At 28.9% G+C, this 21,348-nt stretch overlaps 1 protein-coding gene across 1 annotated transcript; it reads left to right on the plus strand.

The window, feature by feature from the left end:
• The first annotated feature begins 6,513 nt into the window (after nucleotides 1-6,513).
• On the plus strand, nucleotides 6,514-7,832 carry LOC117907877 (transcription factor SRM1-like). Its single transcript, XM_034821550.1, has 2 exons — nucleotides 6,514-6,865; nucleotides 7,078-7,832. The coding sequence occupies exons 1-2, from the start codon at nucleotides 6,519-6,521 to the stop codon at nucleotides 7,721-7,723; spliced, it is 993 nt and encodes a 330-aa protein (XP_034677441.1). The 5' UTR covers nucleotides 6,514-6,518; the 3' UTR covers nucleotides 7,724-7,832.
• The last annotated feature ends 13,516 nt before the right edge of the window (nucleotides 7,833-21,348 follow it).

Here is a 21,348-nt window from a genome sequence, read left to right on the forward strand (position 1 = left end):
AATATATGCATCCTCAAATGATAGGTGTGGGATCATGTATCATTCTTCCTAATGAGCTTATTGTGATAAAAACTCACTTGGTACCACTTCTACCTCAATTCCATGGAATGGGAAATGAAAATTCATACACTCACATCAAGGGTTTTGAAGAGGTTTGTCATACATTTCATGAGGGAAACACATCTATAGAGCTTATGAGATTGAAACTTTTTCCATTCACATTGAAGGATAAGGCTAAATTATGGTTCAAACTCATTGAGGCCCCAAAGCATAAGGTCATGGTTGGAACTACAAACAACCTTCTTGAAGAAATTTTTTCCCACACATTGCACAAGTGGCTTGAAAAGGCAAATTACCAACTTTGTGGCATTGGACAATGAAAAATTTTATGCTTGTTGGGAAAGATATATGGAAGTAGTAAATGCATGTCCTCATAATGGTTTTGACACATGGATTTTGGTGAGTTACTTCTATGAGGGCATGTTGCCAACTATGAAGCAATTGCTAGAAACCATGTGTGGAGGTGACTTTATAAGCAAAAGTCCCAATGAAGCCTTTGAAATTTTGAATCATGTGGTTGAAATATCAAGGTCATGGGATGAGCTACATGAAAAGGATTTACACGAGTCCAAGTCTCAAAGCAATTCAAATGGAGGAATGAAGATGTTGATCTACAAGCTAAAATGATAGCTTTGCCAAGAAGGCTAGAGGAACTTGAAGCTAAGGGATTTCATGAGGTGAATGCAATATATGATAATCTAATTTACATGGAGCAATGTTCTAGTTGTCAATCTATAGAACATGAAGCGAGTGGTTGTCCTACAATACCAGCTATGAGGGAAAGGCTTGAGCCCAACTCAAATTGATTTCGGGTTAAAAAAAACTTAACCTAAGCTCAACCTGAATTGAAAATGATCGTCCAAGTCAGTACAAACATCGAGTTAGGTTCGAGTTGGATTAGGACCCATCCAAGTTGCTCATTATATAAATGTGATTTCCATATATAAAATTCAATTATAATGACTTTATCTTCCTATATAAAACTTTTTTCTAAGTTTATGTTTTTACTAAAGATAAATATAATTTTTTTTTAATTTTTTTTTACAATTTAATTAAATAAAAATTTGTGTCTTGGAACATTTAGAAAAATTACTAGTCTTATTAATTTTATAATATATAGATAAATTGTATTAAAAAGTACGAAGCCCTTAATCGATAGTTTCATTTGAATCCTGGATTGCTATTTTAAGAAAAGCATGTAGACTCCTATATGTCATGATGCAAAAGTAACAATGAGTTCAATTAAATTTACTCTTATTTTTTGATTAAAATTTTTGAAGGTCAAATAACTCTTATTTTTCATATGTATTTTTATAATATAGCTGATAATTTCCCCCCATTAATTGATAAATGTCAATAATTGATTAATAATAAAAATATTTGGTTAAAAGGATGGATTAATCCTTAAATTGTGAATCCAACCATTTCCTTTAAAAAAATTAATAATAATAAGTCATTTTTTTTTATATATATATAAATGCCCATTTCAAGTATTTACAAAGAGGTTTTAAAAGAAAGAATTATTTTTACAAGAAAATAATAAGAGCATTTTTGTCCAAATAAAGCTAAAAAAAGGTAAGGGGTCAAATTTTAAAATTTGAATTTTTGGAAACCCTTTTAATAAAATATGTAGACGGGTGAACCAGAGTTATTACACTTTCCACAAGTGGTTGATTGGAAGTTCTTCCACAGCTGCCTATGGATGTTCATGTCTTTGTAAGAAGAATATTAAATGACTTAAAAGGATGTTCATGTCTTTGTAAGAAGAATATTAAATTGCCTAAAAGGATGGTTTTGTCTTTGTAAGAATAAGAGAGCACATTAGAGATAATCCCTCAAATTATCAAATTTTCAATTTTTGTCCATAATTTCTTTATTTGAGAAAATTTTAATTTTAAAAAATTGTTTAATTTAAAAGAAGTTAAACTTTATAATAAAAATGATTCAGTAATAAAAATCATTATCTATATTGCTATTAAAAATAAGATGGACGATGTTAAATGCATTTGTCTAAACTTCTTTGCATCCACTTTATTTACAAATCCACTAAAAAAAAAAATTAAAAACTTCTAAATACATGGATCCTACAATTTTAAAAAAACCCAAAACACTCAAAACACAATTTCTATTATTCTCTCCCTAAACCCATCTTCTTCTTCATTTATCTCTTAACCAATTTCCTCCCAACCACAAACCCTAGTTACGAAATCATCTTGTTTGAAGTTTATTGAGATTAGAAGAATATTGTAGTTATGTTCATAGCTTTTTTTTTTTTTTAATCCATATAACATAAAACATAAATAAAAAAATAAATAAAAAATAAATACTTCTTGTAAAATTGGTTGAAAAATAATTAGGAATAATATAAGTGATTTATCTCTAAGTCTCAGGATTTTATTAAAAATTTATCAAAATTATTTGAATTTTTTTACAAGATAGTAAGAAATTTGACCAAAACATTTTAAATAATTTTTAAAAATATTTTGCTAAAGAACTTTTAGAAAAATTCAATAATTTCTTTAATAATTTTTTGAATTTTTAAAAAATAATTAAATATAAATCACTTGATAGTCAAAAATTTTTTTATTAAAAATTATCTATGATGAAAGTATAATGTCATTATTAAAACTTAGGTAGTCAACTCTAAGTTAATAAATGTTTGATTAAATCTAAAAATATTTAAATTAAATTAAAAATAACCTATCAATAAAAAACATATTTGATAAAAAATAAAATATTTAAGTCAACTTTAGAATTGGATTCTTAGGAAGCTAGTAGTTGCCTAGGGGTCCCAATGGTCCATATTCGAGCTCATATTCCTTGATGGCAAGGTTTATGAGAGTTGATTGAGTTCTTTATTCACTTGTGTGCATAAGGACATTTTGGTAAATACGTCAGATTGCACAAGAGCTTATGAATGATCTCTTTAGATTAGACTAATTCATTAATCAAAGCCTAATTGGGTTAATTAATAAATTAGGCTCACGTAGGATAGTTTAAGTGACCCAAACTCAGAATGTGCTAAAGTCATTTAATACCCTTTTTAGGGGTTAAGGTTTTAGTATTGCTTGTTGTTCAATTTAAAGTGAGAGAACTCTAGCCACCACCCTTGTGAGATTTCTAACATCTTTGTGCCTAGATTCAAGGAAGAATGATTTTGATAAAAGATTTTTGGGTTTGTGAGATCTACAATGACTATTGTGAACTCAACACTCATCTTCACCGAAAATATTAAATATGAGAACATTTAGATTTTAAGTATAACACATTTATCTAGATCTAAAAATTTTTATATGCTTTTGTTGTGTATAGATCTAGATACTTAAGAAGAATTGCATGTACTTAATTGGTCCTATAATAAGGAATAGAATAATTTAGGTATTCCCTACAAAATGAACTTCTTAAATTTTCTTGAAATGAATGCAAGGTCTTACTCTTCTTCATTAGCTTCCTTTTCTTTTATTTATTTATTTATAATAGTGGAGGCTTTGAGAGCTATGCTCTTCTTCTTTTTGTCTTCCACCTCTTGTCATTGTGATTTCATGAGTCATCAATGAGTTAATCAACTTCTCTAAAGGAAGCTTTATAAGGTATTTTGCCTCTTGAATTTCAGTAACCTTGATATTTTCCATTACTTGGGTAGGGACCTTAGTAGCTTAATGAATTTCCCCATCTTAGTATACACCTTTCCTAAAGCATGGAGGTTGTTGATGACATTAGTGAACATAGTGAACATCTCAACAATAGATTCATTATCTTTCATACTAAACAATTCATAGGTATGCATAAGAATGTTTATTTTTTATTCCTTCACTTGATTAATACCTTCATGGGTTATCTCAAACAACTTCCAAATTTCTTCAGCTGACTCACACTGACACACTCTATTATATTCATTTCTATTTCTAACATAATGAAGATAATAGATTGCTCTTACATTTAGTTGAGCCTTTCTTTTGTTATGTTATATTCATGGTTGGGTTTGAGAATAGAAAACTCATTTTAAACTATTGTAAGGATATGGGGACCATGTTAGATGACATCCCACAAATCATAATCAATAGATTTTAAAAATCATGTTATCTTTTTTTTATCAATAAGAGTAATTGATTCCTATATAAAAAAATAAAAATAAAAATGGATGTCTATTAATTTGATAACCCTTCCATATGAGATGAATTTGATGAATTATTCATATCATTTTAAATGGTTAAGTATCAACAAATAGATCTAGTTCTGATAGTAAATGTTGAAAAATAGTTAATTTAACCTAAGGTAATCACCCAATAAGGGAATATATTAGATAATGGTTAATTTTGCAAGATTGTTAAATTAATGAATGCAAATGGAAAAAATATAAGATAATTAGCAATTAAATCACAAAAAGGTAAGTATAGAGATGGAGAGATAATTGCAAGCATGAGTTTTATAGTGGTTTGACCAAGACCTTGGCCTACATCCACTCTAACCGAGTGAAGATTCCACTATCTTCAAAAGCTGACATGCAAGATACAATAAAAGCTATGGATCAAAGGTGCACTAAAAGATGAGCAATTGCATAGATGAATGTAGTCAAGAACTTTTAATGAGAATTTTGGTAGTTTTACAATTGAAAACTCAAGGTCACAAATTCCTAAACTTATTTGGAAGGTCATATATATATATATAGGTTGGAAGATTAAAAACCTCAAAAATCAAAACTTTAGTTCAACGGAACAAGCAACTGGTTTGATTGGTTAGTAATTATTAACCATTAAACTCCCTAACAAGTGACTAGTGTGGTTTAAGAGTTCAACCGATGGAGTAACCAATTTGACTAGTGCTTGACCGATTAAGGCTTTTGCCTCAATCAACTCAACAAATTCTTGTACACCAATTGTGCAATTTGAGACCAAATCAAGGTTGAGAAACTTTAGGAAAGTTTCCAACAGACTTAATAAACCCTTTGATCGTATTTTTTAAAAGATTTAAGTTTAGGCTTAGAAAAGAACGCAAAGTCATCGGATTTTAAGAAATTTAATAAACTCTTGGAGTCCTAAAATAAAGAACTTGATGACCTATTAGTATCATTTTGTTATCATCAAAATGTTAGGAAAAACCCTTAGTTAGCACAAAATAATATTCATAGCAAAAACAATACAAAAAAATAAAACAATATAATATTTTTATAGTACAAGAAAAATAATCATGTGATATGAGATAAGTTAGCACAAAATAATATTCATAGGAAAAACAATACAAAAAATAAAATAATATTATTTTCATAGTACAAGAAAAATAATCATGTGATATGAGATAGGTTACAAGAATAACATTTTTTCGACTTCTTTCCTTTTTAATAATTTTTATCGTAATTAATATTGAACAAACAAATAAATAGAAAATATAATTTTGAATCCATAACACTCCTAATTCTTTCAAATAAGATAAATTTACCTTTAGAAAGAGTTCAACATAGAGACGGAGAGGTAACTGCAATGTTACTCTAACTCCTAACTAAAATTAAATATCCAACAGCTTTGATAAATTCAAAGTTCTTTTCTTTTCAAACCACTTGATAAGGTATCAAGAACAATGTTACTTTTTTTTTTTTTCTCTCAAATGGTTTTTATTTTTAAAAAATAAAAATAAAAATAAAAATCTAACAACCCATTTTCTTAGGTTATGTTAGGTTCTTGAAAAATTTAAGGAAAAATGTAGGGGAAAAAAATAAAGAAGAAAAATGCAAGGAAGGAAAAAATAAAAGAAAATAACAAATAAATTCAAAGTCCATAAATTTGTTTATTTGTTTTTTCAAATTTATTTTACTTAATTTTCTCCATGATACAAAAATTAAATAATTTTAAAATTCATAAATTTTTAACTAATTTTAATTATATCTAATTATTTTTTTGTATTTTTTAGATAATGAAATCAAATCTGAGAAAACTTTTTTTTTTTTTTTTTGGGTTTTCAATAGAGTTTGTTGGAAAAGGGTTTTTTTTTTTTTTTTTTTTTTTCAAATATCTAACAACCCATTTTAATAGGAATTTCAATATATATTGGTGGAAAAGTTTAACATAACAAGCGGCAAGATATATATTTTTTTTTCAGATTTTTATTTTTATTTTTTTATTTTACTTGATGATTGTAGCCCTTTTTTTTTTTCATTGTATTTAAAATAAATATTTGAAAAAATAAATTAACTGAAAAGGGTATAAATTCAAGGAGTCAGTAGTGGAAAAACTAACGAAAGAAAAAACGTGTGGAATTAGAAGAGTGGGAGATGGTAAATTCCACAAACAGAATAACAACTCTTTCTCATGAACAGCTAATATTTCAGCTTCACGGTTGGATATTTTAGTGTTTGATTCTCAGGAAACTCTGGAAAAGTCTCCCAGCAAAACCAGACTCTTTCTTTGTATATAATAGAATTAGGATTAATTCTCACCATAACAGATAAAGTTAATCGGTGCAACATGGACTGCGATCCCTTCCCCTCCCAGTTGATTCGGACTCATTGGACTCGCCTTGATGATAAGATTTTTGAGCAGGCCTTGATCATCTTCCCCGAGGAGATGCCGGATCGGTGGCTGAGTATAGCCGAGCAGCTGCCGGGAAAGACGCCGGAGGACATGAAGCTGCACTACGAGCTGCTGGTGGAGGACGTTACGAACATTGAAAACGGCAACGTTGAGATGCCCAGCTACCTGGAGGAGGCGTGGAGGCGGGAGACGGAGCCCAGAACGAGCCATGACTCGGTTGGGAAGAAAACAAAGCAGGTTGAGAGAAAGAAAGGGACTCCATGGACTGAAGTAGAACACAGGTCCTTTTATTATGTTTATTATTAACATATGTTTTTACTATAATAAATTTTCTTTTTCTGTTTGGTTTCTGAGAAAAAAGTCTCAAACAATATTTTTTTTTTAAGGGAATTAAAAAGAATATTGCAGAGGCGTCCATGTTTTGGCATTGAAATATCTTCATGCATGGCTCATGCAAAGCAAATGTAGCTTATGGGTATACGTAGATTTGCAGATTATTTCTATCGGGGCTTGTTAGATTTGGAAAAGGCGATTGGAGGAGCATTTCAAGACATGTGGTGATAACAAGAACGCCAACCCAGGTTGCCAGCCATGCCCAGAAGTTCTACCTCCGCCAAAATTCTGTGAAGAAAGAGAGGAAGAGATCCAGCATCCATGATATCAACACCATCGACAATTTCTCCCCCTCCGATTTCCCCAATAATTTCTCAGGTCAACAAAAAGACGAAGTTATTGACACCCTCGACAACTTTTCCGATCTCCCCAATAATTTCCCAGATCAACAACAAGTTCACCACTTCCCCAATAACTTCCCAGATCAACAAGCTCAAGATAGCAACACTACCCTCAACAACTACCCCAACTATCCCACAAATTTCCCAGATCAACAAGCTCAAGATATCAACAACACTGTCCTCGACAACTTCCCCACCAATTTCCCAGACAAACAAGCTCAAAATATCAACACTACCCTCCAAAGCTTCCCCAACTATCCTCCCAATTTCCCAGATCAACAAGTTCAACATGCTCAAGGAGAGGGAATAGGATATCCCACTAATTTCCCAGAGTTGCAATTGCAAACTTTTCCTCAACAAGGAGGGGGAGGGTTTCAAACTTTTACTCACCTTTTCTCAAGATGAATCTTGAATGTTTTCTATATCACCATATAGAAAGCAGACTATGTAGAAAGCAGCAGCATATCATGATTTAATGCTTTATCATGGTTTTGGTTATATGCTTTCCCCTGTAAATACCGACTAGTATTTTATCTTAAACTCAACTTAGTTGTATCACTGACAATAGAAGTTACAAATGTTTGGATTTGGATCAAACACTCGATAACCATAGATTTTTATATTTTCTAATACAATTTATTCTATGATTTATGTTTTTGTTTTACCTGCATGTAGCTGTTAGTTGCAACGAGATCTTTGGAGTAGACTTTATTATATTTAAGTTATTTACTTTAAATTTATTATTTTATTCTTATAAATTATAAAAGAGATCGTTGAGGTAATTAAGATAAAAAGGTAAAATAAAAATATAGACTTAAAAATAAGTTAATCTTTTTACTTATTATATAAAATTTATTTTGAAATCATATCATTAAATTATTTTACAAAACAGGCTTACCTTTTTCTACTCAGTTAAAAATTGCAATCAGGGTTCAATTTAGTTGTGTTAATTAATATCAACAAGTTACTTTTAACATGATAGAAAAAGTATTTTAATTTACTTAATGACTTAAATTAAGTTATTGAATCATTTTAAATTATTAAGTTGGTTTGCCAAATACTACTAACATGGGAGAAAAATTTTGGTTTGCGTCCCTACCTTTACAATATTTTTATCTAAATATTCCATGTGATTTTAGTATTTGACCTCACTTAAATATTTATTATTATAGAACAAGCCAAAATAGAAATTAAAAATTTCTCAACATCTTGATGTTTACAACTGAGTTCTTGGTTCTATTTAAATTTGCATTTTTTATGATTGTAAAATAAAGTTGAAGAACTAGTGTTTTTAATTTTAGAATTTAATAAGTGGATGATTATAATTATTTATGCTCCTAGTTTGCCTACCATTTAGCACTCTGGCTATGTTAATGCATGTTCTTGAAAAGCTTCAAGGGAAATAGAATAGAAAGAGAACATATAAGTAAAAAATATAAAAAAATTCTCCATTTTGATTATGTACGAAAATATTGAGACTAAGACAACTTAATTCTCAATTAATGTACTTTTCTCAAAATTTTCTCAGTTTTTTTATAAAAGAAATGGTGAAGAAAAAAAAAACTTTTAGGCTTTCTTTTTCTTCTTCTTTTTGTTTTTTTATCTCACTATATTTGTTTCTTGAAAATTTTAAAGGAATAGATAAAAGAAGAAACAAAGCAAAAAATTAATGTAGAATATGGAGGAGGTGGTACCCATCCCATAATTGTTATGGTCTGGAAGATCCTATTTTACAACTATTTTTTAGAACAACTTTATTTTTTAGAAAAAAAACAAAACAAAAAAACATGTTTGACAACCACTCTTTTTAATTTATGTTATTAAAAATAGAAAATATAGTGTTTTCAAGGAATATCGTTTAGTTATTTTTAATTCTATTCACTTGTTTTTTTTATGACTATTTTTAAAAATAATTATACAAACATGTAAAATAATGAAAAATAAAGTACTGCATATAAAAATTTGTGATCATTGTAATTCTTAAGTAGAATTTGACATATATTTAGAGAATTAGAGTATGTCAGTTGATTACATAATAGTATGATATTCAAAAAATGTAGAAATAATCTTGAACAGTTGGTAACATCTACCTTTTAAGAATACGAACACCAGTTTATAGGCAATTTGAATATAATGAATAGTAGGTCATGGACTTGAATTTTATATCTCAATTTAACATCATAGGATATTAGATTGCAGTTGATTTTTTATAGCGGGATGTTGAGTCAATTTTAGAATTAGATTTTTAGTGAGCCATTATTTTCCCATGGGTCATAATGGTGTAGATTTTTAGTGAGCCGTTATTTTCCCATGGGTCATAATGGTGTCCATTCGAGTATATATTCCTTGGTAGCACAATTTTTTAGGGATGCATAAGTTTTTTATTCGTATCATGTATGCATAAGGACATCTTGGTAAAAACATAAGATTGCATAAGAATTTATAAATAGTATTTTTTTATTAAGCTAATTAATTAATTGGAGTTTGATAGAACTAATTAATTAATTAATTAAGGTCTAGTGAACTAAATTAAGTGATCCAAACCCAAGATGGGTTGACTAAGCCTACATCTAATTGGTGGGATAGGATAGGTTATGAATATCCTAAGATATTGTATCCCATTGGATAGAATATGCATATCATAGGATATGATTTCCAATGGGATATGATATCCTTATATATGATATTTTATGGTAGTATATCCAATAAGATTACTATATTATATTATATTTAATTTGTGAAATGAATAAAAAATAATATGAAATATATATTATTTTCAATGTTTAAAATAAAAATTATATCACATTCAAATATTTTCAATTTAAAAAATTAAAAATTTCGTTATGTTTAACAATATTCATGATTAAAATAAACTTTACAAATAATTTTTTTTTATATTATGTTATTTAATATATAAAAATAATTTATATATCATATATTAATATTATTTTATAAATGTTTTTTTAGTTTTCTTTTTTAATCATAAATTTAATTTATAATAAAAAATTTATTGTAAAATGAGTATATTAAAAAATAATAAATAAATAAATTTTTGATACATGGAATTTACCATGAGATTAGCATATCTCATGTGAAAGGAATAAAATTTTTTTAAAAATAAAAATAAAATAAAAAATAAAAAGTAGATAATATATCCCACCACTTATCCTATCTCATATTTAGTTGAACATAGGATATGATAAGTACTGGGATAACTTATCATATCCTATCACCAACCAAACATGGGATAAAATATAATATTCCCTCTTTTATTATATCTTATGCTATATCCGACCAATCAAAGATGACCTAAAGGAATTACTACAAGCCTACAAATTTCATGATTACACGTCCTTAGGATCGCCTAAGGGGATATACTGTCTCAAAATGTATAAGATATCATGTTACCTCTATTAAAAATACCTATTGCTATCAGCTTCCACCAATGGTGATCAAATTCATAGGTTAAGTTTGGTTGGTAAGATAGGATAAGATATGTATATTCTAAGATATCATATCTCATTGAATAGGATCCTACATATCCTAGGATATGATTTTCAATAAGATATAATATCTTTGGATATACATATCCTATGAACATGATATTTTAAAATAACATATCTAATGAGATATGCTATATTATATTATATTTATATTTAACTTGTGAAATGAAGAAAAAATAGTATGAAATGGTGTGAAATTTTATATTATGGTATTTAATATATACAAATAATTTATATATCATATATTAATATTATTTTATAAACATTTTTTTAGTTTTTCTTTTTTAATCATAAATTTAATTTATAATAACAATTTTTATTTTGTAAAATGAGTATATTAAAAAATAAAAAATTAATACATGGGATATGTATATCCCATATATTACCATGTGATTAATATATCACATGTAAAAGAGATGAAAAAAATGAATAAAATATCCTACTACTTATCTTATCACATGTTTGAGTGAACATAGGATATGACCAATGGTGGGATAACCAAACATATGACATAATATAATATCCTCTCTTTTATCATATCTCATATCATATCAAGTCAACTAAACATGACCATAAACTATGTTTGGTTGACTGGATAGGATAAGATAGGATTTGTATATAGTAGGATATCATATTTCATTGGATAGAATATCCATATCCAAGGATATGATATCCTTTGGATATACATATTCTATGAACATATTAATATTTTAAAATAACATATCTAATGAAATATGCTATATTATATTATATTTATATTTAATTTATGAAATAAATAAAAAATAATATGAAATATATATTATTTTCCCACATTTAAAATAAAAATGATATCACATTCAAATATTTTATATTTAAAAAAATAAAATTGTATTTATGTTTAACAATATTTATCATTAAAATATTTAAACTTTACAAATTTTTTTTTTATTTTTTGTTATTTATTATATAAAAATAATTTATATATCATATATTAATATTATTTTATAAATATTTTTTTGTTTTTCTTTTTTAATTGTAAATTTAATTTATAATGATTTTTTTATTTTATTAAATGAATATATTAAAAATAAAAAATTGATAAAATAAATAATTTTTTTATGCATAAGATATGTATATCCTATATCTTACCATGAGATTAACATATCCCATATGAAAGAGATGAAAAATTGAAGGTAGATAATATATCTCACCACTTTTCTTATCCCATATTTGGTTAAACATAGGATATGATAAGTGATGAGATAATTTATCTTATCTCATCACTAACCAAACATAGGATAAGATATACTATATCCTATCTCATGTTATATCCGACCAACCAAACGTAGCCATAGAGAATATGATCAGCTTACAATTTTAAAGTTACCATTAACTTTTGCACAAGCTCAATATTCTCTCAAGATTGAGAGACAATACAATACAACAACTTGGTGAAGTTATGACTACTTGATAACCTCATGTCATGACTCACAGGGAATCTCATTTCAATGACCAAGACCAGTCATCCCTCCAATTAGAAGGTGATACACTACTGCCTTAAATTGATTACTTAAGTCTACAAATTAGTTGTGCACAAATCATCTACTTATAAGGAACTCATGAGTTGGATCTTTCGTGCAAATACTCCTAATGTACCCAAATCATATACAATGCAAGATATGCTAGGCCATAATGCTCATAAAATATAATGCATGGAATAAGGATAAATAAAAGTAAATCTAGAATGTCATCAAATGAATAATGAATTTCAAATTTGTTACATTATATTATGTTTTTAAGTGCTTTATCCTAACAACACCATCCTCTTATTCTATTGGAATTGATTTGGGAATATCCAAATTAGAAGTAAAATTTTCAAAGCCCTAAATCTACGGTTTTGTCTTATTATTACTTTCATTGTATAGATCGAGCGTCCCTGTCCCAAGATGTTTAAAGAGCATGCGCCTATGATCTAGGAGTATCCCAATAAAAATACTAGTCTATGATGAAGACCGAACTTAATAAATTATGTAAAAGCAATGAAAAAAATATATAACACACAATATATATAAGAATTTAAAGTTATATATTTCTTAACCCCCTCTCACACATTTGATTTTATTAGTGTAGAGTAATTTATACATGAAATAATAAAAAATTATTCCATAATCAAACTAATTATAATGATGGATCAATAATTTCTATTCAAATATTATTATGACTCCAACATCCCTTTGGCGGGCTCCTTCATGGAAGCAATGAGACTTGTTCTCATTGATCGGGGATGATTTCCAAGAATCCAAAGTTGGAGTGGGGAAAAAATCCCCAATGGAAGCAATCCCTTTGTTATGGTTCAAGACATATTAATTATTTTTATGTGACTCAAAAATTTTAACATAAATAAAAACTTGAAATCTCAAATTTCAACAATATACATATATTCTATCAATTTTAAATCTCCAAAAGTTTTGAAATACTTCTACATGGATATTCATGCATAAGATCTTAATTAAGAAATATCATATATAAAAAAAATATCAAAAAGTAAAACATATTCTCAAGATCATAATTTTCAAAATGAAGTCTTTCCATGTTCTAAAATTTTCAAATAAGAAAAAGAAAATATATTAATAGGTAACTAAAAGCATACCTGTAGACCCCCATTTGGGGCTCGTTTTTCAGCAGCTCAATTTTGCCAGGTGTCACTATCCCAGCAGGCCACGTGTCACATCCTTAGTGGTCATAAGGAATCAACCTCACTTTTTGAAGCTGCAGTAAGACTTTGACACGTGGAGGAACTTTCTGGAAGGGGTCCCGCAGGCCGTCAGGAGGCGCAGATGAGAGAGAAGAAAAGGTGGCTGCTGCAGAGATCGTAGGAGGTGACAACATTGTAGTGGTGTGGGAAGGTGGCTGTTGCAGAGATCGTTTGAGGGGACAACATTGTAGTGGTTGGGCAAGCCATGCTTGCTGACCAGTGAATAGAGAAAAAAGAGAAGAGTGGCTTGCGGAAGAAGGTAGCCCGAGAAGAAAAAGAAAAGACACCGGGAAAAAGAAAAAAAAAACAAAAAGGAGTTTTCTCTGAGGAGAGTTTTTCTGGGGGAGGAGGAAAAAAAATGCAGGGAACTTGAAGAGGAAGCGAAGAACAGAGGAGCGTAGAGTTGCTGGGGGAGGTCCAGGACTTAGAGTTGAGAAGGGAGATTTCCAGGTAGGACCATTCGTTTTTTTTGTATATTTCCCTTCTTTTTCCAAACTGTCCAGGTCTGATTCTCAGTGGTTTTTCATTTCTACTTGTTGGGTTGCTCTGTTTTGGTGATTATTGATTAAATATTGGAAGAGTTTGTTGTGTTTTATGCCCTATCCTGACGAGTATTTTTTTTCATCTTAACTCACTAGATGTTGGACCCATGGATGAAATGATGAAATGGGTCTGATATGCTGGCTAAAGTCTTCATGTTCTTCTTCCTGTTGCTATCCTGTCATCCCCCTTGTTTTCTTTTCCTCCTTGAGTGCATACTCAAGGCTCCAAAGTCCCAGCTGCTTTCTGTGAAGCTTCGAGGCTCTTAACCTTGTGGCTAGAATCTGGGTTTTCAGTGATGACGAGAACAGACCTTTTCAGTTTTCTCCAAGCCTTCACAGCCAGCAAACACCCAAGGTTGCATGCTACCGGGCATATTCGTCGGTCAGACGTGGAGGCACGTCTGTTGGTGGCCTGCCCATTGTGTTTATGTCCATACACATGTCTTCACTCTGCATGACCCCTAATCTCTATTCTCTTACAAGCGTATCCCACCTTCTCTGGATGTATCACATCCGGAATCCTGTCCGGCCGTCATTCCCTTATCTGGATGCCTCACATGAATCCTATCCGGATGCCTCACATCCGAATCCTATCCGGCCAAAATCCCACCTTCTCCGGATGTCTCACATCCGGAATCCTATCCGGCCAACATCCCACCTTCTCCAGATGTCTCGCATTCGGAATCCTATCCGGCCAACGCCCACCTTCTCCGGATGTCTTACATCCGGAATCCTATCCGCCCGACGTCCCACCTTCTCCGGATGTCTCACATCCGGAACCCCCCCTGTCCAGCCGCCATTCCACCTCCTTCGGATGCCCCCCATCCGGAATTTCTATCCAGTCGCCCTTCCACCTCCTCCGGATGCCCCCCCATCCGGAATTTCTATTCAGCCGCCATTCCACCTTATCCGGATGTATCACATCCGGAATCCTGTCCGCCAATGTTCCACCTTCTCCGGATGTCTCGCATCCGGAATTCTGTCCTGCTGACGCTCGCCTTCTCCGGATATCTCACATCCGACGCTTGATGCCGGATGGGAAAGGGGGGCGATTCAACTTCCCCCGTCAGACATGTCTGAATCCTCGTTTTATAACTTCTTTTTTTAAACCATTTCAAAGCATCCTATCTTTCATCCTTAGAGTTTTTAAGATCACCCAAGAGTTTCATTTTCAATAAAATTTTGCTGTCATCTTTCTTTTTGGCAAGCAATTTTCACAACTCTTCTGTTTTTTTAAAATGTTTTAAAATAAACATAGATTCAATCTCGTAATTCCGAATAATGGAGTTTATGGAATTAATTCATGCAAAAATGAACGGGCTTTGGTGGGGGCCCCACATACATGATCTTATGATCTATTGATTGATCTGATTGATTAATTTAATTGTCATACATGATTGATCTTATTCTGCTCTATGACATGCATGCTGCTATTTCTTAATTGTGCACTAACCTCTCTCTTGATAGCGCATGGTGGCTCGTTGCCCAGGTACGCACCTACTTTCACTCTGGTAATTGTCTAAGCATATTTTGATTCTCACGTGTGCATGTTTTATTCCGGGTACTCATCGATTTACTCGTCCCTTGCCATGATCGCTTCACTTTATTAGTAAAGACCCGACTTTAGGGGCTTAAAGGGGTGCTACGGTCTGTAGCGTACCTTCCCGAATAGTAACCTGACCCCCGAACCCGATCCGGTTTTTCACAGACCACCTTTTCCAAAACAAGGAGTCACACTTAGAGTTTTTCTTTCTTATTTTGTTTACCCTTTAAAAATAAAACAAAAATAAGTGGCGACTCCAAGTCATTTTTCTTAATCAACAAATAAAATCAATTTCTTCAATTGAAAATCGAGTTTCGTCATTCGAGTGGGAAACGCATTGAACCGAAATGCGGGGTCCACAATACCAGAATTTATAATTTTTTTCACATAAATATAATATTTATTTCCATATTCTTCATAAACAAGATATATAAGAAGGAAAATCAAATCATAACTTAACTCTATATTAATTCTAAAATCATCATCATATGAGTCAGGATTAATTTAATCTAAGTAATTATATTTTAAAAATAATTTCAATAAATTCTTTATGTAATAATTTCAAGAAAACAAAAACAGAAAACTAATTTTCTCATATAGTTTTCAATATTTACAATATAGAATTTTTAGCATTAAATTCTTAATAAATAACCCAAAACTTTTTTAATATAACAAAAAAATTTTATACATGTTTCTTAGAATATTTAAAAATCGAAATTCTGTACAAACAAATAAAAAGATATTATTCAGAATATAAGTATATATTATATCTAGAAATTTCAACCTTCTCTATGAATAAAAGACATTTTAATATTATATATTGCTCTTAAATATTTAAAAAAAATATTAAAATTAATCTCAACTTATATATGATATAGGAAAAATCTTGTATATTAAACCGCTAGAATATAAAATATTGCAAGATGGCCTCTATTAGAAGAATCATAAGCGGCAAAATATCATGCTTTCATACAAAATTTCATTTCTATATACAAATATCTCTATCAGTGATTCTGCATAACTTCTAGTTATAAGAATTCAGAAAAATTATCAATTACTTACCAATTTTGTGTATCTTATAATAATAAACAAAATATTAATCTTTTGATAATATTTAAATATTATCTATGTACTTGTTACCATTTAGTTTTAGGCATAAAAATATTTTTACATAATTTTGTTGTAATAAAATGTAAAAAAAAAATAGTTTCATAGTTTCGAGGCATAAAATAATTTTTGATAACTTCTAGTTACATGAATTTTATAAAGTTGTACAAAATTGTTAATTAACAATTTTATTCTTTAAAACTTTTTATTATAAGAAAAGATATAACTTTTGGCAATATGTAATATAAGTTTATAATAAATATTTTTCATATAAATTTTGGCTATATGAGTTTTAACGTTTTACATAAAAATTATAGCTTCTATATAGTTTTAGGATATGAATAATTAAAATTTGAATGATGTAATAATAATATAAAACAATTGAAAAATTACAAAAAACAAAAATAAAAATTATATTGTTGTAAACTTTTGGTCATACTACATAATTAGAAATGGTATCTATAGCTTTTCAATATGGAGTTGTTAATTAACAATTTTGTTTTATATAACTTTTAATTATAAAGTTTTAAAATTATGTGCATAACTTCCAGGAGATAATTATCAATAGGAATCATCTCATAGCTTTGACTATAAGGTAAATTAAAAAAAAAAAAACAAGTTGTAATAATAAAAACAAAATATGATTAAATATCATTTTTCATATATCTTTTGAATCAAAAGTGTTTAAAGAAAATAGGATTACGTACCTTTCTAGATATGACTTACTATTTCAAATAAATAATGAACTTAGAATGTATTATAAAATAAACATAAAAATTAAAGGAAAAGAAGAAAAGAAAATAAGATGAGTGAATAACTTAGTTGGAAAAGAAAATAAAATGGGAGAATAATTTAAAGTTTGTTTGTCCTATGATTTAAAAATCCAGTTTTTTAAAATTTTCTAATACTGTTTGATCGTTTTTTAAAAACAAAATGAAATAAAAAAAAAAATTAGAAAACATATAAAAGTTGTTTTAATGAGTTTTTAAAAATAAAAGGAAAATATAAATTGTTTGACCATGTTTTCTGAAACTTATTTTAAAACCTATTTTTAACTTAAAGAAAAAAAAATAGTTTTTAAAAACAAGTAGAGAAAACATGGCAAACATGCCTCTAGTTATTCAATCTTGCTTTAATAACTCATAAACTCTTATGTATAATCCAAGAATAACATAGATATTGCAATAATACAAACATTATAATAATAATAATAAATTTATTTACGAAATATTATAAATATTTGTAACACAACTATATATTTCTTTTATTTCTTCATTTTCTACTAAATTTGTTTCAAAATTCTTTGAAATATTAAAAATGTTTTTGATAATATGACTAACTTTTTTCCTTTTGCACTTTGAGAATTTTCAATCAATCTATAATTACAACTCCACATTTTCTCCTAATTAATTGAAAATAGTACTTGTGCGTTTTTCTAATCAAATAGTTATGTAGTAACTTTTATTTGAAGAACTTCTAAATCCTAATAAGAAAATGATCTCTCCATGGTTTTACATTAAACAATTTGAAGATAAATTTTAAATTGTTTATTTTAATTTTAACTGTCATAATTTTTAAACATATTATTATTTTTATTTAATTGTCATAATTTTCTTTTTCAAATTTACACGTGCCAATAAGAAATTAGGTATCAATAGTAGCAAATGATGAAGGCACCAAGGATGGATGACCATTGCGTTATCTTTTTATTTCTATATAGAATGATTACCTTGTTTAAGTTCTTAGTGGACCACCATGACTATGATTTCATACACGCCCAAACATTTATATAAACATCATTTCCAATTCTCGTCCCTCATTCCAATTTATTATTTAGATATCATATACTTTTTCATTTTTTTAGAAAGGTACAAAAGTTTTACTATGTTTTAATTATTATCTTGAAGATATATATATATATATATATAAGTTTTTTAAAAACCATTTTGGATGGATTTTGAATTATGCAACCCAATCAATCCAATCAATTCGAGTCTAATCCGACCAACCTGAATCCAATCCGAGTTTAGAAAATGAGGTTGAGTTAGGTTTGAGTTGAGTACCTCATATTAGAGGTCGGGTTGGGTTAAGTTTGAGTTAATTATCTCTTAATTCGGATTGAGTTTGGGTTAACCATCAACTCAACTAACCCACCGAAGTTGTAACCCTAAATATAACTCTGGACCATGCATACTATATTTCTTATGGAATTTTCTTTTCAATATGATTTATTTTCTTATAGGAGCAAGCCCTATGACATGTTTGGTAATTGTTTTCAAATACAATTTTTGAAAACCATTCCATAATGTTTTGTAAAATAAGTTTGTTTGAAAACTTAAAATATTCTTAACTTGTTTTTAATATTTCTAAACATGTTTTAAAAATAATTTTTATATCTAGTATTTTATTTTTAACCATTTTATATGTTTGTATAATTATTGTTTAACACAATTCCTAGAAAACAAGTGAAAATAGTAAAAAACAATTAAAAGATATTTTCTAAAACCATCTGATTTTTTATTCTTAAAAATAAAAACAAAAAACAGTTTTTTATTACCAAACATGTTTTCGTAATTTTTTTGTTTTGGAGAATAGAAAATTGTTATGAAAATAGTTGTCAAACTAACCCTATATTTCTCATGGAATCTATACTTCTTAATACGATTTACTTTCTTTTAGGAGCAACCAACATTGTAACTTGGATGTGTTAGTCAAATTAATGATCTTAACTTAAATTAAAAAATATTTAACCCGAGTCAAATCCAATCTGACCTCTAACTCGAGGTATTCAATCCAAAGTACTCAAACAAAGTTTAGCTCAACATAATATTTATAAGCTTTGATTGAATTTAGATTAGTCAAATTAAAATAGAGTTGTTTTGATTGATTGGGTTATATAATTCAAAATCCATTTATAATGTTTTTTTAAAAACCTTTTTTTTATATATTTATATAAAAATTTAAATATTAAATAAGTAAAAATTTTATGACAGCAACACTTTAAAAGTATATGATATAATATAATTCGATATTTTTTTTCTTTAAAATTTAAAAAGAAAATAAATATTATTATATAAGATAATATACATCATAAATATTATAATAACATAATATCACATAATATAATTTGATTTCTTTTAAATTTAAAAGGTAAAAATAAATTTATACATCTTTCTTTAAAAAAAAAATATGGCATAATACAATTTCATATATATATATATATATATATATATATATATATATATATATATATATATATATATATATATATATATATATATATATATACATTGAAATGTTATAAAAATATTAAATTGAATTCTGGTTAAGCTTTAGTTATTCGAACCGTGCTCTTAACGCAACTCAAAATGCGTTTGGATTAAAAAAATCTAATTCAAGCTGACCCGAATATTAAAAATATTACTCAACTCATCCATTGGTCCAAGTAGCACCATTATGACCAACAAAACACTGTGCTTATCTTCCATCCTCTAATATAATGTTAGAGGTAAATATTTCTATACTATACAATAAAAATGGGAATCCACTTTTTGCTCTAATCTTTTCTACCATTATTTTCTTTAAATATTTGCCACACTGTCATTCCCTGTCGTATCTTTCATTTAATGGAACGGAAACCATGAAGTATCATGTACCCATTAAGAATGGTATTCTTGTAAATTGGTAAAGAAAATGGAACAAACTTACATTAGACTGTAAAAACCTCTTCCACTCGCTGTATGGGAGAGTGACTAGGCACATGGGGATGGTCCATTTTGGCGTGAGGCTCGAGCCATAGATATGTGTACGAGGGATTGAAGGAGACAGACAGGTTACCTTGCCCGTAGCACTTGGGTTTTTTCGAATCCTGACTGTCACCACGCCCAATCCTACACTACCTCAAACTGTCATAGTATAACACTAATAACTGGTATGGAACAATCTTCATGCCTTCATGTTAGGTGTTGATCACTACCACAATTAACTACCTCGATTGTTGGTACACAACCAACAATGCTCTTCTTCAGCTAACTTCTTCCAAGTGAACGTTGAATATTTTTATAATAAGGTACGTCTAGATGGTTTTTTGAGACACACCTCTCCGAAGATCAGGTTAGTTTTTTGTAAGAGATGAGTTATAAGTTTTTAGAAATTTTTTCATCTTAAATTCTGATGTATGATAGTTTTTATTTTTATTTTGACAAAGTTGTAACATTTCATGTAGTTTTTTACTACTTTAAATGATAATAATTAACCTTGCAAATAACAATTTTCAGACTTAAAGTCAAACTTATAGTTATAGTTCGAAACATTTATTACTTGCATAATGAATATGAATGATGCCCGAATAGCCCTTTACTTGTCTAAGACCTAGACAAGAAAGGAGCTTGTACCTAGATAGATGCGAGTGTGGGTACCCCCATAAATAAAGGTGATGGGCCTATCCAAAACTATTCTCTGAGTTGGGCCAACTTGGGCCAGGGTTGGAGCCCGACTAGCTTGAATGGCCCAACAAGAAAAATGGCAATATAGAACATGGAAGAACTATCCATGAGGAGTAGCGGGGACGGTTAGCACTTGGGGTTGTAACTGCTTGAAAT

The sequence above is a fragment of the Vitis riparia genome, chromosome 18, assembly GCF_004353265.1.
Source record: "Vitis riparia cultivar Riparia Gloire de Montpellier isolate 1030 chromosome 18, EGFV_Vit.rip_1.0, whole genome shotgun sequence".
NCBI classification, from domain to species: Eukaryota; Viridiplantae; Streptophyta; class Magnoliopsida; order Vitales; family Vitaceae; genus Vitis; species Vitis riparia.

Bases quoted from the DNA above. Each gene is read 5' to 3' on its own strand.
- LOC117907877 (XM_034821550.1), top strand. From the start codon at position 6,519: ATGGACTGCGATCCCTTCCCCTCCCAGTTGATTCGGACTCATTGGACT. The intron at 6,866-7,077 runs GTCCTTTTATTA...GTAGATTTGCAG, and splicing joins TGGACTGAAGTAGAACACAG to ATTATTTCTATCGGGGCTTG.